At 47.0% G+C, this 27024-nt stretch overlaps 1 protein-coding gene and 1 long non-coding RNA gene across 4 annotated transcripts in view; one reads left to right on the top strand and one right to left on the bottom strand.

Moving 5' to 3' along the window:
* The window catches only part of LOC147173044 (uncharacterized), a 45350-nt gene that overhangs the window by 815 nt on the left and 17511 nt on the right, over positions 1 to 27024 (top strand). Inside the window, exons 2-4 of the long non-coding RNA XR_015095305.1 lie at positions 5835 to 6076; positions 7173 to 7261; positions 8685 to 8867. This is a non-coding gene — a long non-coding RNA (uncharacterized LOC147173044). The remainder of the gene's footprint in view (positions 1 to 5834; positions 6077 to 7172; positions 7262 to 8684; positions 8868 to 27024) is intronic.
* On the bottom strand, positions 1418 to 27024 carry ntrk1 (neurotrophic tyrosine kinase, receptor, type 1). Of its 3 annotated transcripts, none has more exons than XM_086077513.1 (17): positions 26666 to 27024; positions 22107 to 22181; positions 21207 to 21278; positions 19766 to 19834; positions 18592 to 18782; positions 17506 to 17648; positions 16041 to 16179; positions 12940 to 13272; positions 11775 to 11792; positions 11639 to 11697; positions 11449 to 11551; positions 8656 to 8811; positions 8420 to 8550; positions 8077 to 8249; positions 5757 to 5997; positions 4973 to 5131; positions 1418 to 2884 (listed from the first exon to the last, which is right to left on the bottom strand). In XM_086077513.1, exons 1-17 carry the CDS (start codon positions 26851 to 26853, stop codon positions 2699 to 2701), a joined length of 2436 nt encoding a protein of 811 aa, XP_085933639.1. In that variant the 5' UTR covers positions 26854 to 27024; the 3' UTR covers positions 1418 to 2698. The 3 variants fall into 3 exon arrangements, with proteins under 3 accessions (XP_085933639.1, XP_085933638.1, XP_085933637.1); XM_086077512.1 differs by lacking the exon at positions 26666 to 27024 and adding an exon at positions 22266 to 22303; XM_086077511.1 differs by lacking the exon at positions 11775 to 11792 and having other exon boundaries at positions 26666 to 26897.

Here is a 27024-nt window from a genome sequence, read left to right as displayed (position 1 = left end):
TTCATTAAAAGTCATTAAAAACAAACACAGCGTAACACAATTCATTGCATTCAAAACAACTTTTGTTGTTACAATGACTTTAAAAATGAAAAGCGAATCACAAGCTTTCAAATTTCAATTTGCATCATTCCAATATTGAACTGCAATAATAGAAGCACATATTTTAATTCCTTTGACAGCTTTCTTTCTTTCTTAATTTCTTTCTTTCTTTCTTTCTTTTTTGCAACAACAAACTTACAAACGCATTTGTTGAGACTCTTGCATGACAAAAATGTTTTTTTTTGCTATGAAGTAAGGAAGAAATGTAGTTTTTGCTCTAAACTATTTTGAATGTGCGGAAACTGTTTGCAACCATTAAAACTGCTGGCGAATGTCGTGGCAACCGTTTGCGACCTTGAACAAATCCTGAGGAAAACGTCTACCTCGCAAACACTCGCAAACATTTGACACGCAGTACTTGAAATGAACTCGCAGTCCAGGTAACATTTGTATATCTGAATAAAATATACTATACGGCAGAAAAGTGGGAACATTTCTATTGACAATAATGATTTTTTGTAGTATACTAAATTGGATAAACTCAAAACATGAAGTTGAAAAGTAATACATTTGATAGCAAACAAATGAATAATACAATAACAAAGAAGTAAAAACGGGAGGAATTCCCGTTGCAACAGTTTGTTTAAAAAAGAAAGAAAGAAGTATTGTAAAAATGTTCCATTTTATGAAAGATGTTCTGAATGCAAAGCCATTTGCTGATTTGTGTTTGTTGCGTTTTCAACGTTCACTTCACCTTCAACCTTAAAAAGCCCCAATTATAATTAAAAAAAAAAAAAGATCAAAGCAAAAGCTTCCCCGAAAAGCTCAAGTCCAGTACGAAAAAGTGTCGTCCTCGTTTTGCATCTGCTCTTGAAAGATGCACAAAAAGCGAGACGTTGACGGGCTGCTGATGGAAAACAGCACAAATGGACGGAAGCCTTCGCCGCCTTCGCCGCCACGCACGCGCCGCCACGCACGCGCCAAACACGCACGCACACACACACGCAATAGCATGTTTGCACTTGTCGCCGCGTATTTGTGTGCAAGGCTTCTTTTTCGTACCCGAGCGCGGCGAGGAGACTTTCCAGGATTCATCTCAATGATGCTCCTCCACTTGACTTCCGTGACAGCAAGTTGCCACAAGATGGCAACAAAGCACTACTTTAGTCTCAATGAAGCTCCACAATCTTTTCACTTCTTCTACTCAAACAAGTATTTGTACTTGTACTTGTACTTGTACTTGAGTAGTAAATCCAGTGTCGCAATCATCATAAGCGTTTTTTTTTTTTCCAGCCAACTTTATTGTAACACACGCGGCCTTTCCACGCCACGTCCATTCGGTCACGTGATCGATCACACAGTATGGATGCACATCTCGTGGCTATTTACACTTTGCACAGCTTTTATTTTGAAAGTCTCTTTTCACCCTGCCACTGTACTGTAAGCTCCACAACACAACCAGCAGGCTTTTATTTTGAAGGTCTTGACACTAGAGTGTTTTCACATTTCTTACTCCATGAAGCATTTTTATTTTGAAAGGATCATGTCCCATCTGTCCAGTTTCACTCCGAGCCTTTTATTGTGAAATCCTTTCCACAAGCGTCTCACAGCTCCAACCCTGACGGCATTGCTTTTATTTTGAAGTTATTTCATATTTACACTGGCTAGCATGTTTCAGCTGCGCTTTTATTTTGAAGGCCTTTATTTTACTAGCATGGCGCCAGCCTCTACCATGTAAACACATAACCTAACATTTTATTTGGAAGGTTTTTCTACTTGCAAACCCTTGATTTTGAAGTGCTTTTTAAATTTCTTACTCCATTTTTCTGCGGCACTTTTCATTTGAAGGTCACAACAGTGCTTTTATTCTGAAAGCATCTCACCTATATTTTGAAGGCCTTCACACTGCCGTGCTTTTATTTTGAAGGCCCTGGCATGTCACATTTCGCACGTGTCACTGCGCTTTGATTTTGCAGGCATCACATCTTCTGCCCACTTTCAAGTGCACGACTTTTATTGTGAAGGTCTTTAGAGGAGCAACGACCTTCCTGAAATTGTGGCCTCCTCTCACGTGAATACAGAAACTGCACACCACAAATGAAAAAGCCAAGTTGACATTTGCACGTTGTACAACATAACCACGTCATCTCTGCAAACGGAAAAAAACTCACCAAACAAAACACATTCTGATCAAATTGAAAAAATATTCATATATGAGACACAAAGTAGCTTATATACACATAAATCATCATCATCATTTGAAAAGTTTGAGCGGAGTCAACAGGTCGCAGTTCAGCCGTCAGCCTGCGGGGGGCGCCAAAATTCGACAGGCCACACGGTCCCCGCTTTGGGACGCGACAAGATGAGAAACTCGTTGGAGGGTTTGACGTGTACTAGTACGTGCTTTGTCCTCACGAGCAGGACGGTTTAGCGCACTAGTAGAATTGTCTTAGTAGTCGTAACATTTTCGCAGTGTTTCCTCGACGTTCATTCGGGATTTGCGGGCCACTGACACTAAATCCTAAATGCTACTCCTTCAAATGTCTTCTTTAAAAAAAAAAAACAGAACCAACAAAAAAAACCCAATTTGAATCATTTTTAAAACAATCGTCGTTGTTGTGGTAAAACCCGAGCGCGCTGGTTTTGGGCGCGGACGCGTCTAAGCGAGGATGTGGAGGTAGACGGGCGGGTTCTTGACCAGGGCGAGGAGGCGCGCGTGGATGTCCTTGATGAGCGTCCTCTGCTGAGGTTCTCGCTGCCAGCAGCCGCGCATCAGCACGTACACTTGCTTGGGGCACGTGCGCGGACGCTCCAGCTCCCGGCCCTGCGTGATGCACTCGATGGCCTGCGGGGGGCAGCGCAGAGGCACGTGTTAGCACGCATCGGACGCTCAAACACGAACTCTAATTAGAAAGGCTAACTTTCAATGCTAACCGTTCACTTGATCTTAAAGCTGACGATTGGAACCGTAATCTTAAGTTGGAATGAAAAGTCGTCCCTGTTCGTCAATGGAAACCGTCGAACGCGCTTCAAACGGACTGTTGAACCCTGAGCCGCTATTAGGAGACCCCAAGTTGAACGTGTGACTTGCAATCCTAAACACAATTTCAAGTTGTCATTTGACGGCTTCGGTTTTCTGTAGACTCGCCCCAGACCGGGCAACGCGGTCGCTAAGATTCTTTGCTTCTTCGATCCTCTTCGAGACCGCAGGCGTCGAACTGCGGTCCTGCAGGTTTCGGAGGTTTCCCTCTTCCGACACGAGCTGATTCCGATCAGCAGGATCGTCGTCAGGCTTACGCGGAGCTTGCTGATGAGCAGATGATACGAATCAGGTGTGTTGGAGGACACAAACATGGAAAACCTGCAGGACCGCGATTGGGGAAGCCAATCCTGAGACTTCACGTGTTCACCAAACAAATGGTTTTGCATTTTGGATTCAACGTCTTCAACAAACAAGAAAAATCCAGCGGACTCGGGTCATAAACGCCTCGACCCTAATTGAGACCATTTGTTCAGTGTGATTTGTTAATAAAAGGGGACTTACGGACTCCGTCACACATGGACTTTCCACGCTTTCCCGTGGCGATTTTCACCCCCCAAAACCCACTTGAGCGGCCCCCGACAGAACCGATTAGGATGGAAGGCAGTTGATCCGATTAGACGCAAGGCGATCCAGTCCGCGCTTGAAAGACGACACGCCGGCCGCTCTTCAAAACGACACGCCGGACTTTGCGCCACCGCTCGATGACTGCGTTCTTATCGATTGGACTTAAGAGCAGCCGGCGGGCGCATCGCAGCCAAACTCGCTCACGTCTCAAATCATCACAGCCGCGATTTGGAGCTTGACGTTCGATCTTCTTACTGGACGGACGCCGCCACTTGAAAACGGAACTTGGCTTGTCGTCAGGACTCCTAACGGAAATTCCCAATTCCATCCATCGTTCAGATCAGACTTTGATTAGCTTGATTATAATTATTAATATAGTTTTTATGGGACCAAACAGTTGTTATTGTTTTTGTGAAGCGCGCACGGAAGGTTTGAAGTAACATTTGAACATTCATAACGAGTTCAAAACAAATAAGCGAACTATTGTTAGCGCGAAGATCGAAAGTCTCACCTGGAAGCCAAATTGATCGTAACTAATCGTCCCCGTGCTTCTGTGCGAGGCTTTTTTTTTTACCCAGCGTTTTGCCGGCGTCACATTCCCGTAGGCGCGCTTCGGATATCCGCATTTGCGCCATCTGAAAAATTCCGATGGCGCCTGAAAGCTGAGCTCTTGCGCCTTACACAAAAAGAATTGTCATAAAACGCATCCTGTAGTTATTTTTGTCCTTTCATCTCCTCCTGATCTTTTGTTGCCTCCACAGATTTTCAACTGAATTCAAGTCTGGACTTTCTGGACCGCCTGCAAAAACGTGACTATTTTCATCCGCCAAGCATTTCTTAAGCGCTTTTGCTTTTGGGATTTTGTCATGCAAAAATGTCCACCTATTCAGAATTTGCCGGGGGTGTGAATAATGGCAAGCTTGACTGTTAAGTGCCCGAGCTTGCTCAGGTGTCCCCCCCCCCCCCTTTTTTTTTTACAAATCCAAGGCGGCGCCCCTCGTCCTACGTGGTCCTACTTTCCGGTGCTCGCGACGTTCCTGCGTAATTGTAATCTTTCGAACTGTCCCTGGTAAAGTTCAGTCTTCTTGTATGCATCCCAGACCTCGCAAATGAAATGATGAAATCCGACCACGAGGCGGCACGTTTACGCATGAATATTAAAAGAAGTTCATCTCAGGAGAATCTCGACGAGGATCCTTGAAAAGACCAAACGTGTTCCGTCGCTCATTTGTCTGATTTTCTTCTGGGAAGTAAAAGAGGCCAATTTTCCCAAGCATGCCGTGCCCCCCCCTTCCTGCCCATTAAAGCGCTGATGGCGCCACCCACCTCGCTGTTGGACAGCTGGTACCAGGGCTGTTTGCCGTAAGTGAAGATCTCCCAGAGGACGACGCCGAAGCTCCAGATGTCGCTCTCCGTGGTGAACTTCCTGTACATGATGCTCTCGGGCGGCATCCAGCGGATGGGCAGCATGGTGCGGCCCCCCACCTGCAACAAGCAGCGGCGCGACCGGCTGTCAACGGGTCATTTGTAGCGCCACCTTGGCCCTCTAGGGGTGACAATGAGTCGCCGGGGTTGATTTTGCAGTTCATCAGTGCCACGAAACGAATCCGCTAACTCCAACAGGAATCCCAAACTCTTCATCCTAAACGCGAACCCTCGGACTCCAAGCGCCATTTAGTCAAATCGCAAGCAAATCTCAATCATTGTTTGGCTTTGAAAAAAATCCAGATGTTCAATCGCAGGTACGCAGTTTTATGAAAATGTCTGGCTAACCCTAAATTCAGATAAACGTGTAACTCTTAATCCCAAATCCATAACAACCCTAATTTATTGTAATCCCATCCCTAGATTACCAACCTTAATCGTACCCCACCAGTCCTTAACCAGAATCCAAATGTTAAACCAGTAGCTCCAAAGCTAGCCCACCATCTCAACCTTGCGCCTCCTGCAAACCGAGATCTTAAACCTCATCAAATGAGATTGTACAGTAAATGTTGCAGTTTGAATCTTAAGCCACTCATCGTAACGTAAACTCCTAAAAGCAAACCGCCGGCCTTGTGACCGGCGACCCGCCGCCGCCATCGCACCAAAGGTGTCTTTTGTTGCTCACCCGATAATAATCGGTGCTGTAGATGTCCCGCGACATGCCGAAGTCCCCGATTTTGACCACCAGGCCTTCCCCCACCAGGCAGTTGCGCGTGGCCAGGTCTCGGTGGACGAAGTGCAGCGAGGCCAAGTAGACCATCCCCGACGCGATCTGGGCCGCGATGTGCAGCATCTGAGGCACGGTCAGCTCGCCCAGCGCCGCCACCTTGGACTCCTCCAGGATCCGAGCGTCGGGACCGTGAGCTCTGCAACGACATTCCGACATCGAAGCGGGCCGACGTTCTGGTGTTTGCCGACATCAGAGACGACGCTCGCCAACATTTGGTAAGAATTTCCCTTTCCGGCCATATCTCGCTTTTCCGAACGGGACCGGCGCTCGCTTGCCGGACACGCCCATTTTTACAAGAAAGTGAGCAAATCAAATGCGACATCTCCGAAGCGGTTCGTGCGGCCGAGCTGAAATTGGGAAATGTGTCTTTTCGTGCTATGACGACGTACACACCGAATGTCAGCAAACGGACTCGTTGGGTGCAATTGCGGGTCAAATGAGCCCAAACGAAACCGTGACATGAAACAAAAATGTACACGAGGTCAAATGTCGTTTTTGTCCCCCTCAAAGTGTTTGTGAGCATTCCCGGATTATTATTATTTTTTATTATTAACCGTTGTTTGCGTAAAATCGTTGCATGTTTTTGTTTTCTTGTTTGCTTATTCATCGCCGGATGAATATCCGAATGCTGCGACACGATTCGAGGACACTTCGATTGGAAATCTGGATTGGGCGGGGCTTACGGCGGCATTCAATGTGGAGCGCGGATGACGCAATGACGCCGGCGTCCTTTTCACACACCGTAAATGTGCCGTCCCCTCGCAAGATGCACGTCGCTCCATTAAAAGGCCGTCCCGGCACCCGACGCAAATGCGCTGACGATTAGTTTAGCGGCAGGTGGCGCGCTGGGAAAGCAGCTGCTCAGCAGGACGCGCCGGACCCAAATGTGATTTTGGGCGTGCCGGCGTTGGGTTTGTTTGGCGCTTTCTTCGGAGGACACCTGGCGTCCAGGCCCGCCGAACCTGCTGACGTTTCGCAGGTGACGAGCTCGAGTTGGCCAACGTTTGACATTTGCGTCTAAGTGGCTAATTCACGTTTGATGTCGTTAGGCGTCGTCGGCTTCAAACCTTGGGCCGCAACTGGGTTTTCAGTGGAGCCCAAAATGGCAATCCCAGAAATCTGCTGTTTATTCTCAATGCGATTGTTACGGAAGAGGATTCGGATCAAGGGGAAGAAAAAGGTTTGGCTCGGCAACGTGACATTTGGTCGACATTTTTGGGCCGTTTTCCAGATGAGGAACTTGAAATTTGGCAAGTCGATTATGCACAAAAAGTGCACAAAAAGGTCTTCAAAGTGATCCTTTTTTTGCAGGAGTCCATCAAAAACAAACTCGGCGTGGATTTGTCTGCTTGCAACGCGATTGGAAGGCCGCAGACGCCGCGAGGGGGCGTCGACGAACGGTGAGCATTTCGTCATCGACATCCACCGCTTTCCTTTTTCTTTTTTCTTTTTTCTTTTTTCTTTTTTCCTTTTGTCTTTTTTCCTTTTCTTGGGTCTTGCGCAATGTCTCGCAGGAACCCGAGAGCTCCTTTTTCTTTCTTTGTGTTTTTGCTGAGAAGACAAAAGCAAAGACGCGCAAACCTCCTTAAGAGGCCTGCTAAGAAATAATTGCCGTTATGAAGGACGTTTGGAATCGTTTGAGCAAACGCTCGATTCCTCGTCGCATGCTTCCTCGAATTTCATGAAAAGCCGTCCAAAAAATGAAACCAAACATAATTCGGTTGACAAATGAGAAAGGACGTTCAATAGCGGCTCCGTTTCGTGCAGCGCATTTGCTGCATTTAGGCTTGGATGAACATTTGTTTATGAAGAATATCGCGCGTGTGCGTGTTTGAAAACGGAGGAATAATAATTTTATTTCAATTGAAGTGCGAAGACGAGTTGAATGGGTTCGTTTTGCGATGCAATTTTGCATTTTTATATGTTCCGTTTCTTTGACAATGAATAACTTTGATATCAAGGAAACGTGTATATTTCATTTAAAATGTCAATATTGAACGAAACGGATGTCTTTTGGAGATAAATGTATTTTCCAAATGGAAATCAAAATGTATGGAAACCTTTTAGTTTATGAGCGAAGAATACTTTCAGGGAAATGAACGGGTTCGAATTGCATTTGTGAATCAAACACTAACGAAGTACGCCAAAACGCGCGGCTGGAGAGCGTCGGCGAGGTGTCAACGGATGGCGCCTTGCGCGTTCGGAGACGGCGTACCGGAGGAAGCGGTTGAGGTCCCCGTGCCGCATGTACTCGAAGACCATGGCGAGCGGCTCGCCGTCGGTGCACACGCCGTAGAAGCGCACGATGTGCTGGTGCTGCAGGACCGTCAGCAGCTCCGCCTCCCTCTGGAAGTCCTGCCGCGTCGACTCGTTGGCGTCCTTCAGCGTCTGCCGGCAAACGGCGAGCGCTTCTTTTTTTCTTTGCTTTTTTTTACGCGAGACGGGCAAGTGTGAAGCGAGCGCTGCAGTACCACCTTGTGCCACATCACGGCAGGCAGCGCTGCGCTGCACCACTTGTAAGGCTGAAGACGGGGCAGAGACGATCCTCAATCACTCACCTTGATGGCCACCAACATCTTGTCGCTGTCGCGGCTGAGGTTGGCGCACTCGGCCAGGTAGACTTTGCCGAAAGCGCCTTCGCCCAATTCCCACTTCAGCACGATGTCCGCGCGCTTGATGTGCTGGACGCCTGCAACCCAAAAAAAGGGAAAAGGAAAGAAAAGAAAAGTCTCCTCATTGTTTTTGTTTTTGGGGGGGGGGGGGCGTAAGGCGTACGTGAAGCTGAGTGACTCACACATGTCTTTGTCTTTGATGATCCCGCAGAAGTACTGCGGGTTCTCCACGAAGCTGGACAGGCCCGAGTCTTCGTCCGACGAAGGCGGACTACTCCCCAAGTTCATGAAGCGGAGCGACACGGCCAGGTCGTCCTCGGCGCCCAGCGCCGACGAGCCTGGCGCGGAGGGAGGACGCCAACGTGGTCAGTGGCGAGCCCGAGTCCGAGTCCAGGTCAACGCGCTTCACATTTTCACCTCATTTCTCCAATCGCGTCTCGCTTTTACTCACGACTCGGACTGCAACCCGGATTTTGGATTTTTGACTAACGAGACGTTATTGGAAAGAGCGCACACACATATTGATGAGGGTTGAGTTTGCTCCGTGTGGGAAAATGTGCTTCAAATGTGGATGATGGATTTCCAAAGGAAAAAAGATGTTTTCTTTAAAACACACAAACACAAATAATCGTCGGCTTTCAAAGACGACTTCAAGAAATCGGAGAACATTTGCTGTTGCGAACATGAACTCCAGAAGATTTGAAGCGCAATCTTGTTGTCAGTTGACCGCTTTACTCATTAGGCCAAACTATTTTCAACCTTTTGCAAGCGACAACATGAAAAAAGTCAACCATGATCTTTGAGATCTTAGTTGACATCAAATGAGCTTTTTTTTCTTCCACTTCTTCTTAGCGAATGTAGCATTTTTGTTTTGTTTGCAACGTGAGCAAAGCGCGTCTTGCTCGTCAAGGTTCAACAATTCATTTGTTGACAAATAATTAATTCTAAATTAATAAATGAAAATGTAATTGTTTTCTTAATCCTTCTCGATAAGTCGTAAAATAATCAATTACTCAAGTAATCATTATTTGGTATATCAAAAAAAAAAACGGAGCCAAGGCTTGCTTCGATTAAAAAATACAATGAAACCTTTTTGGGGAGGGAGGGGCCATTGTATCATTTTAATAAAACTTTGTACTTCGTCAGGCTTTGTTGGATTTTCCGACTCTTTCAGCATTTTGGAGGCAATTACAGACCATCTTTCTTTCTTTTTCTTTTTCTTTTTCTTTTTTTACTTGACTTTTCTCAGTACGTGTGTTGTTGAGCGCGACTACTTTAGCTCCCCCAAACATCGATGATTGCGCCAACGGCTCGTGGCAATTCCGTATCAATTTCCCAGAAATGGTCCGTCTTGTTTGGCGCGGCGCCAATAATGGTCGTGATCAGCGCGGCAATCAGGACGCCGTTGGAGCGAAAAGATGTCACGTCAAGCCCGTCAAAGGCCAAAGCGGCCCAAATAGTGCCGGCCTGGCTGGCGGGCCGGCGGGCCGGCGAGCCCCGGGGTCCAACAGGCTTGCAAATGGAATCAACAAAAGCGAGCCCAGGGAACGCCGACGGATGCGAGGAAGGAACCACGGACGCTCCACTTAGGCAATCACGGCCACTTAGGCGCAAGTGTAAATGCAGGAGCGAGGGTTGGGCCGTGCGCCCGTCTCGCCGTGCGCGCGTGCGTGCGTGCGTGCGTCCTTCCATCCATCCATCATCTTTAATGGCCCCGCGCGCGCCGCAGGGCCCGGCCGAGCCCAGGGAGGTTTTCTGCTCTCTTACGGTAATTAAGGCACTTAAGGCCGCCTGAAGCAGCGGGCGCAAACTTACAGCTCGCTGCCATATTAGTCGGACTCGCCTTCGCCTGCAATCGGCGACTGCTGAAAAACATTTTCATCATCGCGCCTTTTCCAGACCGCTTTTCAACAATTAAAAGTTGAAGTAGCGCCATTAGCCATCCGGGCTTTGTCCAGCCGCTCAAGTGGAATATTTGTAACCGTACGCTCGATGTTGTTCCCGGCAGGAGGACCTTTTTTCTCACAAACGTATTCTCTGTTTTGTATCGTGTGCTACAACTGAGGTTCGTAAACTTTTCACACCGAGCACCGCCTCCAAAAAACAACAACAACCCGACCGACGTGAGCACGCAGCAGAATTGAATAGAATTGGACCTTCAGTATATTAATATACGACGTAACAAAATCCAAACATCACCAAACGATCATGATCACGATATTGTGGGGAGGTTGGCGATATAAAAAAAGTGTCAAAAGACATTTTAAAAAGCTCATATGCTGGGATAACCGCTGTAATGGCCAAAACATTCCTAATACAAATTCAATTGCACTAATCAACTCGCCGCCAGAGAGCGCTAGACAAATGGAATACAAACTCATCTTTTAAACGGATGTGCCGCTTTTCATATCAATGATGTTTTTGTGGCAATTTTGGTATCGCGATATTTCCCGTTATCGTACATCCCTCGTGTTTTAGGCTACGTTCACACCGCTTAGAATTTGTCTTTTCTTAGTTCAATCCGATGTTTTTCTGTCTGTCGTTGCTCCCGTTCCAAAAGTCACGCAACTCGCACCGTGAACAGAATGCGCCCGTGAAGTGACACGCCAAACACAAAATTGTGAGTGGGCGGGCAAAAGAAGATGTCGTGAAATGCTAGCTAGCTAGCTTGCTTGCTTGCAAGGTTTTTACTTTCATATTTGTAACATTTTTGAAGTTCACATTCTTTATTATCCTCCTCCAGAAGTCAAATATAACTTCACAGATGTCTGTTATATAAATAACACGTTGCTATTTTTGAAAGCATGTTGTATTTATTTGATGAAATATTTGGTGAATTATGGGGGAATTGAATGTACAAGAGATAGTAAAACTAATAATTATTATTATTATAGTGTTTGCAAGCTTGGCAAGCGTTTCCTTTGCTACGTCCAGATGAAGAGGAGAGCATGCGAGTCACGTGAAAGTCAACTTACGATGGATGCCGAATTTGGAGTTGTGTCCGCATTTGTTGATGACCAAAACGGCGACCAGCAGGAAGACGCACGCAAACGCAGCCAGACCCACGGCCACCGACACCTGACGGACGGACGGACGGGCGGCATTCATTGCGGTGCAAAAAAGCCGCATTTCATTTTCAACTTCATCTTGAAAATCGGAACCCACCACAAAGACTCGACTCTCCAGGTTCTCGGTGACGTCCATGATGGATTTGTTGGTGGGAACTGCGGAGGGAAAAGGGGCCGTCAGTCAAGGGCGCGTTTGCGTGAGCAGAAGTTTCAAAGTCACTTTGGAGACTCACTTGGGTCCAAGTTGATGACTTGCATGTGGGCAAACACAAAACACAAATAAGTGCACAAACTTCACATGTTTGCTGATAAAAGTAACTGTTGTTGCTAATTTTGTCCACTGGAGGGCGCCGCGCCAACCACTTCGAAGAGTTTATGAAATTAGCTAAAAAGTGAAACGTTTCAGGAGAGAGAGAGCAAAAGGATAAGATTAAAAAATATATACATATTGACTTGTTTACGGGAAACAAATCCTTTTTTATCCAAACAAATTGAATTTATTATCTGACAATCGACATCAATAATCGTGGCCACGACCCGCAGGAGTAAAAAGCAGGATTGAAGAGATTTCACGTTCAATAATCTTCAGCAAAATCTAGGCTGGGCTGAAGTACTTCCTGTTTTCATTCTTTTTCTTTCAAGCTCCGTTTTTAGTTTTAGTTAGACTTACACCTAAAATGAACAAGAGGCAGAACAACAAGAAAAACAAAAACGTCCGTGAAGTAGTGGCGGGACTACAAACCCGGAAGGTTTTTCTTCTTTTTCTTTTTTGCTCATCTGATTTGCGACAAGATAATATTCAATACATGTCAATCATTTCCAAATCGACTTGTAATCGGGCAAATGTTGGAAGTCATTATTTCGTGCTTATGAAGCGTCGAAGATACGATAAGATTTGATAAAAAAAAGTCCGACCCACCTGACATCAGTTGGGGTGAATGTGGCGCCCTTATTTTTTTTCTTTGAAAAATGTGGCCCCTGTACGCGAATGTGTTTAAATTTGCTGTCGGTTTCCAAGGCGACGTTTGATCCAATACCATTGCAGTGTTTCCCACACCATGCTAATATTTGGGCGGGCCACCCAAGTCAATTGGCCGCCACCTAAAAAGTTTTCCAGAAAATCAATTACAAATTATTTCAAAAGAAAAAAGAATGCGTCACGCCAGGATATTCCGCATGTAACGTTAGTTGGCCGTCACTCACTCACGAGAGGAGACGTAGTAACGGGACTGAGACACACCTGCCGCCCGCCCCCCCCTGCCGGAGTCCACCCACCCGAGTAGATTTCAAATCTGTGGGAAACACTGCATTAACGGATCTTCCACTTTTCCAGCGCTTTTGCATTTCAAGTGGATTTTTGTGCCCAAAAAAAGAAGGAAAACCGAACGTGCAACCCACCCGGAATTATGCCCTCGGGATCGAAGAGTCCGAAGGGGTTGTCCATGAAGTTTCCCACGGCGCTGGCCTGGTCTTTGCCCAGCTTGTTGTCCACCAGCAGCGTGTAGCGTCCGTTGTTGATGTGCGTGGGCTTGTCCAGCGACAGGCAGCCGTGCTTCCTGGAACCGTCGGCCGAGTCGGGAATCAGCTGCGTGTAGGCGAAGGCCGTCTCCTTCAGCTCGGAACCTTCGTACAGCCAGCTGATGTTGGCCTCCGGGTTGCCGTCCACCACGAACGAGAAGCACCAGTGGTGCAGCTGGACCGCGTCGCTCAGGTTCAGGATCTTGGCCGCGACTGAAACAAGCCAACGCGGCCGTGGTCAGTTGCGCCGCGCCGTCGTTATTATTATTATTTTTTTGAAACGTTGACTTCCGCCAAACGCGTCTCTATCAAAGTGGCCGTTTTCAACGGGTCGGCGTGCAAGACGGTCTCACACAGTTTGTCAAACTTTTGAGTCAAAGTTAAAGATTAGGCGGCGCCGGCATCAATTTCGGCATCAATTTCGGCAAATGCATAAAAGTCCGTCAAAATGTCGTCCACATTTCAAATGTTGCTCGCGTTTTGCCGCTCGTGCGCTTCTGCCGTTTCCCCGAATCGATGTCGTCCATCCGCGTTTCCAGACGTGCGCTGACCCCGCCATGAATAATGAAGCTCGGTCAACATGTGGAAACGCAAACCACAAAAGCGCAACGTGAACTTTACGGGAAAGGATCCGAGGAGGCACTCGAGAGACCCCCGGCTTGCCCCGCCCACCTCGGAAAAGCGCTGAGTTGGCCGACCCCCCCCCCGTGGGCAATCGCTACGACCGCAAATCGGGTAGGAAAGTAGCACTTTTGCTCTGCTCCGTCCTGGCTGCTCAACAACGATTACAAGAATGACTTCTTTCGCTTCGTGCGAGCTCGAACGCGACCTCGTAATGTTGGCCGACGCGTTGCGGCCGCTCGTTGATCAAGAAAATGATTGCGCTCATCCTTGAAATCAACATTTTTGGCTACGAAACAAGAAAATGTTTAAACGGAAAAAAATATCCAGACAAATGAAACGATTTGAAACACTATAATTATGCAAGTTCCTTTTGGCCGAAACAAAATGGATTCAATTTGTTATTTTGAAATCAAATGTATACATTTAGACAACTCAAAGTTAGTATTCATATTTTTTTACAACGAGGCTGGTTTTGTAATTGCGGATGAAATAATGAAATTGCAATTGAATTGTGATGACAGCCCGACTGCCATATTGGTCAAATGTATTGATTTATGTATTGGCAGTTTACAATAGATTGAGTAGAAAAGAAACTATGATTGCTGAGCAGAGCGCAAAAGTCAGGCTGCATTTGAAGGCGCGCAAGCGTCGGCCATCTTTTCTGTCCACGTTGGGTTATGCTTCGTCGTCATGCGCGTTTTCCCGCCGCTTTTCATTTCTGCCATTTCTGCACGTACTTTTTCATGCCAGAGAGAAAAAGGCAGCGTTTTTCGGCAGCTGACGCGTGTAAAGTTCTTATTTGAACATTTCGAGGCGGCGTTTTGGAAGAAAGAAAAACACAAACCCCGCAACAAGTTGCGTGTGCGTGAGACGAGCGCGTCCAATCAGCATCCGGGCTGCCCTCAGCTGGAAACGGCCACGTTGCCACGTTGAGCTTGGGGGAGGTCATGAAGGGTAATTAAAGGGCCGGCGCTTAACGAGCATCCGTCCACCGAGGAGGGGGGGGGGGGGGGGGGCTGTAGGGGGCGTGTTGATGGATGGACGGCATTTTGCGGCCTGCCAATCACGGCCAGATGAAGAGTTTTTTTTTGTTTTTTCCGGAGTGGGAGGCGAGAGTCCATTAAGGGCGAGGCTCAAATCGGATCTCAGCACCGTTAGCAGAGACGTTGTTGTTTTGTTTTTTTCCTCTTTCCCCGACGCTGGTTATCTGTCCCTGGGTGCTCGTGCATGGGGCCTTCAGCCCATTGGCGCCCCCCAACCTGCCCCCCCCCCCTTTGCTCCTTTTGTCTTCCTGGTGATCTCGACTGACTTAATGACAGCAGAAACGCAGCACGACTTTCAAATGGCGGCGCAAACAACAACAAACAAACATCAACGCTTTCACTCTGCGAATGTGAAGGCCAAATAAAGCGGGTTCGACCAGGGTTCGAACAGATACAAACCGCCGTATAGTCATCATGAAATACAATTCACGTTTAAACTGCATTTTTCTCGTGTACGTCGTCTTCTATCTTCAAGGTCGATTTAGAATCCTTCTTTAATGTCAAATAGTTTTTGAAATGTTCGCGTCTCAAACGTGGAAAGATGTTTTTATATTTGACATTATGTATCTGATTTTTATATGTTTGGGGGGGGGGCATACCCCAAAGACAATCGGCCAATGGATGATGCAACATTCAACACAACAGACTTTGCAAATGTTTTGATCTCCGTCTCGTAATCGACTTTACACAGCGTGCAGGAGTCGAATCGCAACTTCTTGTTTTTTCGCCAATGATCTGAACTTGCACTTCCTGTCAGTACTTTGTTGTGTTGGAAAGAAAAGGAAGTCAACAGGCGAGCGTTTGAGAGCACAAAGAGGCCCGTTGACGTTTCCCGTTTTGTCCTTTGATTGTTCGTCGAGCATTAAACGTCTGCCGGCCGCATTTCTTATTTGCATGGTCATGCGTGCGTGCGTGCGTGCGTGCGTGCGTGCGTGCGTGCGTGCGTGGCAGACCGCAGAGCGCTCCATTAGCAACATGACGGCACAACGCTTCCATTTGGATCAGGGCCATTTGCTCCAGAACCGGACGCGGCTCGCCTTGCTCATGGGAAAAGCACATGAGACAGCCAGATGTTTTTTTTCTTCCCCTTACTAAAGTGTAATTGCACATCCACTACAGTGGGTGGCAGTAATGCACGCATACTATCGATTTGTGAAGAAAATAGGACATTGACCAAATTCCGTCCCGACGCCAGCGATCAACCTCAACGTTGGTCCAAGGCCGATTCAGACTTTGGTTCGTTTGCTTGCGGTGCCGCCAAAGAATACAAGATGGCCGCTCTGGCAGTGCATTGTGGGACTTTTGCGGGCTTACACTCGATGTCCAGCTGCACCACGTCCTCCCCGGGCCCGGCCTGGTTTTCCGCCTCGCAGGTCAGGTTGTGCAGGTTGTCGCTGGACGACACGTTGGTCAGGTACAAGACCACCTCCAGCGTAGAACCCCAGATTCGCTCCTGGCGTGCGCACGCACACACACACACACACACACACACACGCGCGCAACATGTTGAGACTGACGTCAAATTCCAATAAATCATAAAACACATTTTCACATATTTTGCATCTTCGCTCATAGAAAAAGCAAATTTGCCACAACATTATTCTAAACAAGCTGAAGCAGTTCCAGCATTTTCCCCCCAAACGTTCACGATAACAAATTGTGGCAAATTGTGGCAGAACTCGCACGCCGCTGCCTCCCAGTTTGAACGAAGCTGTGTTCGCCAGCCTCCCGGGATGATAGCAAGCCCCGCGGAGGGAGGGGGGGGGGAGAGATCTTCCGTGCTCTCATGTCTGTCCTCAATCAGGTCCGCCTTTCTTCTATATAAGCAATGTGTGTGGGAAGTCCACTCACAGTCGGTCCGATTTTGGACCTTGCTCCACTCGCAGCGTCCGTTTGTGAGAACATTTAAGACTTTAAAGTGCGCCTTATCGTTGGGAAAATACGGTAATTGACACTCGCCCTGAAAATGTTCATCAATTCCGATATTTTTTTGAACCAGGGATGGACTGAAAACATGAACGTTTGATTCAACTTGGGTGCGAGGATTTGTCGTATTTGTCGACGGTGGGGAGGAAGCACATCCAGCAATTAGCATTCATTGTTCGTTGCTCGGCAAAGTTCGTGCACACGGCGAACAATTATATTTAGCAGTGGTGGGTAATTGGGCCCAAAAATGGACTGCCCGTTCGGGAAACTCCCAAAATTCCTGATGGCCGGTTCATTTCATTCTTAAAAATAAAAAAATAAAAAAAGAGAGAGATGTCATCTCAAAACATCTTTAAACATGACCCATAAAAAAGAAAGAAGAAAATCCAACTTTTTTTTTTCAGTTCTTGGCTCCGATAAAAACAACAAACATTGAATGACAAATAAAATATGAAAACCGTAACTTGCAACTTCACGTTGTTGACCAAAAACGCAAACATGAAAAAGCAGAGAGACAGAAAAAGCAGGTTTTTTTTTGTCTGATATTTAAAAACAAATAATAATAATGAGTCAGTAGAAATATATTTTTGGGGATTTAAAAATGGAACTGCCATAAATGACAGACAGGGGGAGCTCCTCTCTTTTTGCCGCCAAGTTGTAAGCGCACGCCGTGCAAATCAGCGACCATTTGAATGACGCAAAACTATTGAAAAATCCCCTCCTGGATTTTTCCCGAGCAAAAAACTTGAACCCGTGCTTGAAATGGTGACCAAACAAGTGAACAGTGCGTGCGTGCGTGCGTGCGTGCGTGCGTGCGTGCGTGCGTGCGTGCGTGCGTGCGTGCGTGCGTTACCTGGGCAACGAAGCGCGAGCGTAGCGCGTGTGTGCGCCATCTGACTTGCGGGGTGGGACTTCCTGTCACGTGACACTCAAAGGTCAGGTTGCCTCCCTCCTGGACTTTGTTGTTGGAGGGCAGAATGGTGACCTCGGGCAGACCTGAGACGAGAAGACGCGTGAGGTCAAACCTGCAAAACGCGCCACTCGTCTCGTTTTGTTTCCTGGCAACCAGCAAAATAATGCCTGCCTCACTTTTTTTTATTTTTTTTTCTGGACCTATGTGTTGTAATACTCATAAACTCATTTTAAAGAAAGACCTATAAATCCTAATATAGTGTTCCTAAAAGGGACATCGTCCACCGTCACGAGTAGGAACGTAACGATATTAAAATAAAAAAAAGTCACAATATTGAAAAAAAAAAAGAAGAAAAAAAAAAGAGCTCCCCACAATCTTGTGCTTTTCATTTCTCTATTAAGACTTGACATTGAGGCTCTTACTTGCTAATGCACGCGCACTTTGACATAGAAGGGCCAAAACATCCCTTCTGAAAATTAAACTGGGGGTGCTAGAAATGCACAAATGGAAATCAACCTGAGGTTTTTAACAGATGTGCTGCTTTTAATAACGATATTGCGTCACTATTTTTGAACAAGTTAAAAAAATCAACACCTCGTGAACGGCATGTGCTTTTTCTTTTATCACTCGGTTTCCTTTCGAGCTGTATCTTTTGTTGAGTGAGTTATAATTCTTTCATAAAAAAATGTACAAGGTTCCTCCTCATCAAGCGTTTCGTTTATACGTTTGTAGGGCAAGTTGTCAAATGTCCCAAATCCTCTTGTTTATGTTTACCAAATTGAAAAGCTCTTAAATCACGCTGTTGTCCAATTTGGATTCTGTAAATGTGTAAGATGGTACGCCGAGAAGCGTTTCTTGGGAGGAGCAATATGGCGGCCCGGCGGCTTCAAAAGTCTATCGGCTATCCAGTCCTATATGCAGAGGAGCAGTTTTACAGCTTGGAGACGGGACACGCCTCCCAATATGTCAAGTCAGGAAATGGAACAGGAAGCGGGTGTGAAGGAAAGTTTCTCGCGTCCAACTCACTGCAGTTGTCCAAGACGAGCGAGCTGAGCGCAAGTTGCCGTCCGGCGGCGAGACACGTGAGCGGCAGGCCGTCCGGGTCGGCGGGCTCGCCGCGCTCTCCGTGCTCTCCGCGCTCTCCGCGCTCGCCGCGCTCGCCGCGCTGCAGCCAGTGGAGCTCGCACGAGCACACCAGAGGGTTGTCCACAAGAACCCTGGCGGGAAGATTAGCAAACGTTACGTCCGCACAAAAGCGTGCCGGCAAGTGGACGAAGGTCAGCGCTCCGAAGCGGCCTGTCAATCAAACGGCGGCAGGCTCGGATGAAAATGACCATTGCTGGTCAACTTTTGTCTTGGAATGATTTGCCGTTTGTGCTTTTGTTTTGTTTGCGGCTCGGCTCTTAGCTAAGCTGCTATTGTTAGTTTTCGTGAGCATTGCCGGCATTGTTAGTTCATGAACAGCGCATTGTTTGCAGACGCAGACTGTTTTTCAGTGTTCACCGAAACCGCTTTCGCGTCCTGCGAGCTCGCGGCAAAGTAGCTACATTTGTTTTCAAAGTTTGATATGAACCAGATTGGGGGCGGGGCTTAAGAGGTTTTTCTTCCTTTTCAGGCTGGGCTTAGTTGAGCATTGTCTGGAGAAATGGAGAAAATGTTGCTTTTGATTGCTGCCAATGAATGAATGAAAAGCGCAGTGAGCGACGGGAAGCCACACTTGAACCTTTACGTCGACGTTTGATGCTCTTCAACACCGAAGGCCTCGTAACTGCCGCAGGAAACGCCGCAAATGTGATTTTTCAAAACCATGAACTCGCTGTGATTTATGAAATATATCATCAGAGATTATTTTTGAACTTGAGGAGGTGCAGAACTTTTGGCTGGAAAAAAGTCAGCGTAACTTCATTTACTTAATCGAGTGCAAACCTGAACGTATACGATCTCTCATAAGTGTGCACACCCCTCACATTTGTGCAGAATTTGGTAAGATCTTTTTTATGAGGGGTGTACTCGCTTTTGTTGCCAGCGTTTTCCATCCCATATTCTTTTTGCTTTTTTATTTGAGTTTATGTTTGACATTCAAGAAGCGGCTTTCAATCCCGTCATGCGTGTTTCACGATGGAAGAAAAAGTAGGATTGCAGATGATTGTGCGAGACGATTCCAAGACGATGTGACGTTTGCGACTGCGGAGGAACTCACAGGTTGAGCAGGGGAAGAAAGTGAAAGACTCGCCACGAGATGTGCTCCAGGAAGTTGCTCGCCAGGTTCCTGAAAAGGACAAACAGTTGCTTACTTGCCATCCAATGTTTGCCGGTATTTTTACAAGCGTTATTTTATTCTATTTATTGAATCATATTAATACTCGTAAATAAATATTCATAATAATAATAATTGCATAATACATTATTTTTTTCTAGATTATATTTTGTTATTTTTCTCAGTCCAACAATATTCACTTTTCCCCAAATTCCCATTCATTCATTTTGTTGTCTTTGTTTGTTTTGGCGTGCAAGTGTTCCTAATATTTTGACAAACACGGTAAGAAAAGTACAAATCTTTGGCTCCCTGAAATCATCAAATGTCGGTGTTGTTTTTGTCCCCATTTGCATACGGGCCCCAACCCCACCCGATTCCGAGCCCTCCCCCAGTGGAATTATTGATTAAGCGATAATGGAGCCTGAGTGGAGTGTATTTATTATGCATCAGTTGTCGATAATCCGCCAAAGTGAGCGAGTGAAATGTGACTAGCGCCGCAGGTCCTCTCTGCTTTCCCGCGATCTTATCATCCAAATGCCATCCAATCCCCAAAATAATCCCCCCCCCAAAAAAACAAACAAAAACAATTTCTTCTCTTGGCCACATTTGTCACCTGCGAACAAACAAAAGAAAATCAATGGCCGAAGAGCGTCTGGCGTCGTCTCACCGAAGCGGAGGTCAAGTTTCACGCACAATTTCTTGGGCAAGAAAATGTCATCAGCGCAACAAACGATGTTATCTGATGATCAGTGATGGCGTCGTAACGTTTTGCTGGAAATCCGAGACATCGTCAAAGAGATTTGTCTTGATTAGGTTTGCGGGTTTTTTTCTTGAGATTGATTTTTTTTTGCATCATTTTTGTCGGTTTTTTTTCATGCTTTTATAAGTGCAAGAATTCATCAAAATATTCGACAACTCAACGATATCAATTGACCTTCAAATTGTCCAATTGCTCAAAATGTCAACCTCTCAACGGTAAATCTCCGATTTTTCGAATCCTCCATGAAAGAAAACTGATGATTTTTGCATTGAATCCAAATCATTTGACATTTGCAAATATCAACATTTTCTCAGGGACGTTCAGACCAAATCATTACCGAACGATTATCGATTTACGTTTGATTTGTTGTGATTTTGTAAAAAAAGATCATAATTCCTATTTTTTTCAGCTTAAAACAAGTTTTATAATTGACAAGCCGATGACGGGGCGCTATGCTAACGCTAAAGCGCTAATCCGTTCAAATTGCACGTTGAGTCACGTAGCGGTTGACTTGGCGCTAAAAGCTGACGTTGCCCGCGTCCCGCTGACATCCAAGCGAAACGAAAGCGACCGACGCTCGCCGGACATCAGCGGGATGCTGAATGCGCGCCCGGTGGCACTTACACGTACTGCAGCTTGAGGTTGTGGCGGAAGGCGTTGGCGGCGATGTGCCTCAGCTTGCATGACGTCACCGTGCTGCAAAGCGTCATCACAATTATCAAGACGACAAAACCACACATGAATCATCCGTTTGATTATCTCCTCTTTTGGGGAATCTCATGAATATTTCTCTCGATTTTGTGATGGAAAAGATGGGATTTCGTTTTTTTCACGAGCTTGCGTGTTTTTGAACCTTTCGTCGTGAATGGCAGCAGATTTGCTGCGGAATAACTTCAGCAAGTTTGATTGATGATAAACGTGTCCACATGACGTGGAGATGCTCCCTCGAATAGATGACGATGACGACGATGACGATGACGATGACGAGTGCAAGGCCGTAGCCGTTAGCGCCTCGTTTATCCGCACAGACTAAAATGGAAGGAGCCCGCCGGAATATTCCATGCGAAATTCCTCAGGGAATCGTCTGATAGCTTTTAGAAGTTGCAATGCCGCGTTCGAGGCAACTGGGAAATATCCACTCTCGCAAACCTTCCAGTCAAACGCAAAGCAGAAGAAAACGCTGGTTGTCGGCGAGGTTTGTTTTTGTTTTGGTTTGACTTTTCGGTCTGTGCCCGGACGAAGTTTATGGTTGCAGGCTTGCCATGGAGCTCCGCCTCCGCCCCCCCCCCGGTTGACCCGCGTCTGGACGAGTGAAAACCAAGTCCGGTCTCGTAACTCGTCACTAAGGGTCTGCGAAAAGTCCGTTTTCCACGTTTTCTTCTTTTGTTTTCTTTTTTTAAGAGAAACCACAACGAGCAGAAAACCACCGCAGAACCTTGTCAACCAACAAACCCTGTCGGGCGTCTTCAGAACTTTTACAACACGATCATTCAAGCACAAAAGAATCATCAAAACGCTACTTACAGGTTTTTCAGCTCTTTGTAGTTGGTCATCTCGGCTTGCGTGATGTTTTCCAGGCCTGCTTGGTTTTCAATGTAGCTGCCAACAAAGAAGCGAATGGAATGCGAATGAGATGCGTTCGAGTGCGCGGGAGACACAAACACTCATTTTCTGCTGGCGAACATTGAAAGGAAACCACGTGGAACGCCTTGGAAAAAGTTGTCGCTCAATTCAGCAGCCGCAAGGACGCCCTCCTCCTCTTCCTCCTCCTCCTCTTCCTCCTCCTCTTCCTCCTCCTCCTCCTCCTCCTCCTCCTCTTCCTCCTCTTCCTCCTCCTCCTCTTCCTCCTCTTCCTCCTCATCTCCCATTATTGAGATTTGTCTTCCTCTGGCTCTGTCGCACCCAAGTGGCAACATCTTCAGGTTGTCCGGCCTGATCAGCCTCGGACCAATGCTTTCATTCAAAGACATCAAAAAGAATCCAAGACATGTCCTGAATTCAACTTTTCTTTTTTGTCCCCTGGAGGATTTTTGCTTTTAAGTGCCACGCTGCCAAGACGACGTGCGTCTTTGCTGATTAGAAAAGAGAGAAGATTGCAATTGAATGAAAACGACTCCATCTTAAGAGAAGGAAGACGTTTGATTTTTGTCTCCAAGTTCAGGAAGTGGACTTGCGTGTCTTTGTGTTGGGTCCAAATGAGACATTTGCAAACATCTGCTTTTACGCTGGATTTATTTGACGTTTTTTTGCTTGTGTGTCAATTTTCTGCATTTCCATTTGAAATAATCCTGTTAAGTTGTTGAAAGAGATGCAAGTTAAAAAAAAAGAAAAAGCTTTGATTATTCAATTAAAGTTGGTTGCATTTTGACTTTGATTTTTGGCTCTTCGATTTGGAGATCAAAGCGCGTCCTGAAATCAAATCCAGTTTTTTGCTGCTTGCTGAGAAGCTCACCTTGTTTTGTTGAATTTGTTGCTGGTTTCGTGACTACAGAAACGAGACAAACCATCGAACGGCAAAAAGCAGCATTTTCTGTAGTACGATGCCTTCAAACTTACCCGTGAGTTGTTTTGTTTATCATCAAGAAAATCTTTGAAGATGGCTCGATATCAGCTCGATATCAGCTCGATATCAACTCTCGCCAGCTGTTTTTTGTTGTTGTTGTTGTTGCACCAGCTTTAGTTGTCGCTTCCATTTCAAATGAACAAAAGAAACTCTTTTTTGTTTTTTTCCGTTTTTTCCCGTTTTTTTTCTTCGTTTTTTGGCCTTTTTCCTTCTGCGGACACGACTTTGTGTGTGTCCTCGCAGACGTCCGACAAGCGACTTTGGGCTCCATCTGCAAGTTGTTAAGTATGCGTTGACCCCCCCCCCCCGGTGGTTGAGGCCGCGTTTGAACCGTAAATATCGCCGTTCCTTTCATCGTGACGGGCAAAATCGTGACCGGAGTTGAAATCTGCAAAAATGAGTTTGCCGCGTCTCGACGGTCCGGTGAACCTCAACAGAGCCACAAACGCCCGCCGCGCGCGCGCGGCATACTTTCAAGCCGTCCTGCTCGTTAGCAGCAGCGGGCCAACTTTTATTTGCGCGCGCGCGTGCGTGCGTGCGTGCGTTCCCGTTTGATCGGCCCACGCGGCCGTAATGTGATTAGAGCGGCAGGTGGGCCCAGGACGGCCCGTCGCCTTTACTTATTGGATTGAGCCAATTGGGCCGTATATCATCTATTGTTCCCGGGGGAGGGCGGCTGCGCATTGACTGGCAATTCACAAAATTGAATTTATAACTCTGCGTATGATGAATCTGGGCCCGCCGTTAATGGCCTCGCCTTTTTGTCCGGCGCGTAACGTGGCGGCCGCCGCTGTTTTCGAAAATGCACGCTTATTGATTTCTCTTGCCGAGCGCTCGCTGCAGCGCGCGCGCCGGCGAGGGGGAAGCAGACGGCCGCCAAGATGTCCGTGGGTGGCTCGCATTGACGCCCGTGACGGAAGTGTGAGAAACGCGCTCGCTCTACTCGGAGAGCCTTTCAGAAAACTTGTCAACAATCGCTCGGCCGCCTAATTGCAGCCGACAAAGGCAGAAAGCGGCGAGAAAGCGGCGAGAAAGCGGCGAGAAAGCGGCGAGAAAGCGGCGCGGCGACATTTACGGCTGCTTTCATAACAATATGCCGACGCAGCCCTCCCGCAATCACCAAAGTACGCTTGAAAGTGGCAAGAAACGCACAAAAAACAACTTGTGTTGATTCACTCGCCAAAGCAAAGCTCAGAAAGATGCTTTTTTCCCCCCATAAATTAATCCTGTTGTTTTGGCGTCGACAGAAATCTTAATCTTATCAAAATGTCATAAAAAGTCTCTTATGACAATTTCTGTTGAAAAAACTAGAAAGAAAGACATTTTTTAAAAAGTATGCCAACCCCTTGAGCGCCTCCTCGTATTTTGCCTGAAATGATTATGTATTGTATTTTTGAAAAAAATATTGTTTTTCTATTAAAAAAAAAAGTTTTAATCCTAATCCTCTGAAATCAAAAAGTTCTATTTGTTACTCTAAAAAAAGTCATCTTTCAAGAAAAAAGTGCTTTAAGGGGGGGGGGGATGTTGACAAACAGCATTCTGTCATTTTTCTTGCCATTTTCATGTTTGTGACGAACAAATGAAGCTTCACGAAGCACGCTTGCGTTGAAGATGCGGTGAAATGTCATCGATTTCCATCGTGCCAGCCTTTATCTTTTAAGCAAGAGCACCATCTAGAGGAGTAAAAAAAAATGCCAAGTGCTTCATGAAGCTTCATTTTCTCATCACTACTGCTTATTTTTTATTTATTTTTAATGCTAACGCCTTCTTGCCAAAGTCACAACGTACACAACTCATCGATTATATCAGTCGGACGTTGGGGAAGCACAAATGCTTTTGTGTAAAATGAAAACAGAATAATATTCAAGTATTATTTTAAATATTTTCATCGAGCGACATAAAAAGTTAAATGAAATATATTAAACCAAATATCGAATGTTGCATAGCCAGACGTGAAGAAGTGAAGTAAGGTGGCAACAGCGCCCCCACAGGCCATTTGCCATTGTAAAAACTCCTGTCATACATTCTGTGATCATAAATGTGAAAAATATGATTTTTCAACAGAAGTGCATTTTCATGTTGATTTAAAAAAGAAAAAAGGTTGTATGCCCCCCCCCCCCCCCAACTACCGCCCCCACACCACCACTGGAACAATGTGAGATTGCGAGTGACTTTGATGAGAATGACATTTCCATTTGCGTGCTGGCGCCGCTTCCAGAACAATAAAGCACCGGCGCTCTCTCGCAATCACAAAGTAGACGACCGACTGACGACTTCTTTCCATTCGCTCTCCACGGCAAAATTAGCCAAGCTGCGCTAACGTTTCCTGCTAGCAGTCCAAATTCATCTTGCAAAATAACAAATAAGGTCGAGTTGATTGTTTGCCAGGAATTTGCTTCCGAGTCTCACTCATTGAAAAATAGTTTGTGGGCCGCCCAAGTCAAGATTTGCTGACCTAAAGGAGTATCGTAAGAAAAAAAAAGTCTCGAGCCACAAAACGGCCAGTCGAGCGAGGATTGCGGAACTTGGACAACTTCGCCATCTCAAATCCATCATTCGTGTGCAGAAACCACAATCGGTTCCATCCGAGTGGACCCAAACGGGCCACGTTCACGCGACAGCGTTGGAGTCCGTCTTCCGACTCCTCACTTGAAATTCACCTCGGAAAACGTGCTTCGTCAAGCAAACGGGATTTCCGGCAAAGCCATCGTCTCAGGTGAGCGTCCATCTTGGGACGCCGACGGCGCTCACGTCTCCGCCCCATCAAGAGAAGATTAAAGTCGGACATCACACTTCAAATACTTCAGCAAATGGTTCCATCCAAGTGGAACCACGCCGGTGATATTCGCATCTCGTCGTCGTCATGGTGGAGAAAAGTCCAAGTCAAAGACTCGCATTTGAAAAACTCCAGATTTGTATTTGTTTATGTGGCCACGGCAAAGAAACCTCACTGAGATTCAAAGTTCTACAACTTCTTCGTGCGACCAAATAAACTCAAGAGAAAATGACGAGTGCGTCAAAGGGGTCCGACGGGCAACGATCCCCTGAGCCTCATCCGCAATTCCTTGAAAACCAAACAAGGTGACGTCTCGACGGCCTCCGAGCTGCTTTTCTGAACGGCCCGAAGGTGATCAATGAGACCGGATCGGACCCGTTCAGCCGTTGCGCCACGAAAGACGGGCTTCGTTTTTCAAAGAGCGTTTCTTCAGCTCACTTCGCATCTTAGTTGAAAATAAAAGCAGCACAAACGGATGTCTTGAGATTCAGACGGAGAAAACGCCAACACTTCTCGGAACGCCAAATGGACGGCAACAAATGACAACCGTCAACCACGCCGGCGAGTCTCACATCTCCGTCACTTTCGAGAAAGTTGCCGTCAAGCCTTCCACCTCCAAGAGCCGCATTTCAAATTCAGCCGACACGCCGACAAACACGCGGCCAAAAGCGGACTAAATGGATGTCGCAATCAGAACCGGGCCAGCGATGCCATGCGGCGATCCTCCACGCCGGCGATACTCACATCTCGGTCACGTTCTCGCTCTCTTGCGGCGCCAGCGCCGGGACGCCGGCGATGCCGTCGGGCTCCAGGCACTGCAGCATGGCGAAAGAGCAGCGGCACGCCGGCGGGCATCCTTCGCGGGTCGGCGCCGGCGCCAGGCTGAAGAGCAGCGCCAGCGCCAGAGACGCTGCGCCCGTCGCCGCGGTCATTCTGGCAAGCGGGCGGGCGGGGGTCTTCTCCTGGCCCGGGGGCAGCAAAGATGAGCGTTCACAAGCGGAGATCGCGGCTGGTCGGGGTCCGGGACGGAGGCGCGGCTGTACTGAGCGGCGGGAGGGGCCGGCGGGCTGGCAGGCAGGCGGTGCGAGGGCCCTCTGGGGACG

The sequence above is a fragment of the Leptonotus elevatus genome, chromosome 6, assembly GCF_054856555.1.
Source record: "Leptonotus elevatus isolate MCC_2025b chromosome 6, RoL_Lele_1.0, whole genome shotgun sequence".
Classification (NCBI taxonomy): domain Eukaryota; kingdom Metazoa; phylum Chordata; class Actinopteri; order Syngnathiformes; family Syngnathidae; genus Leptonotus; species Leptonotus elevatus.
Note: the sequence above shows the minus strand (reverse complement) of the source record. Positions and strands in the feature narration are given on the sequence as shown.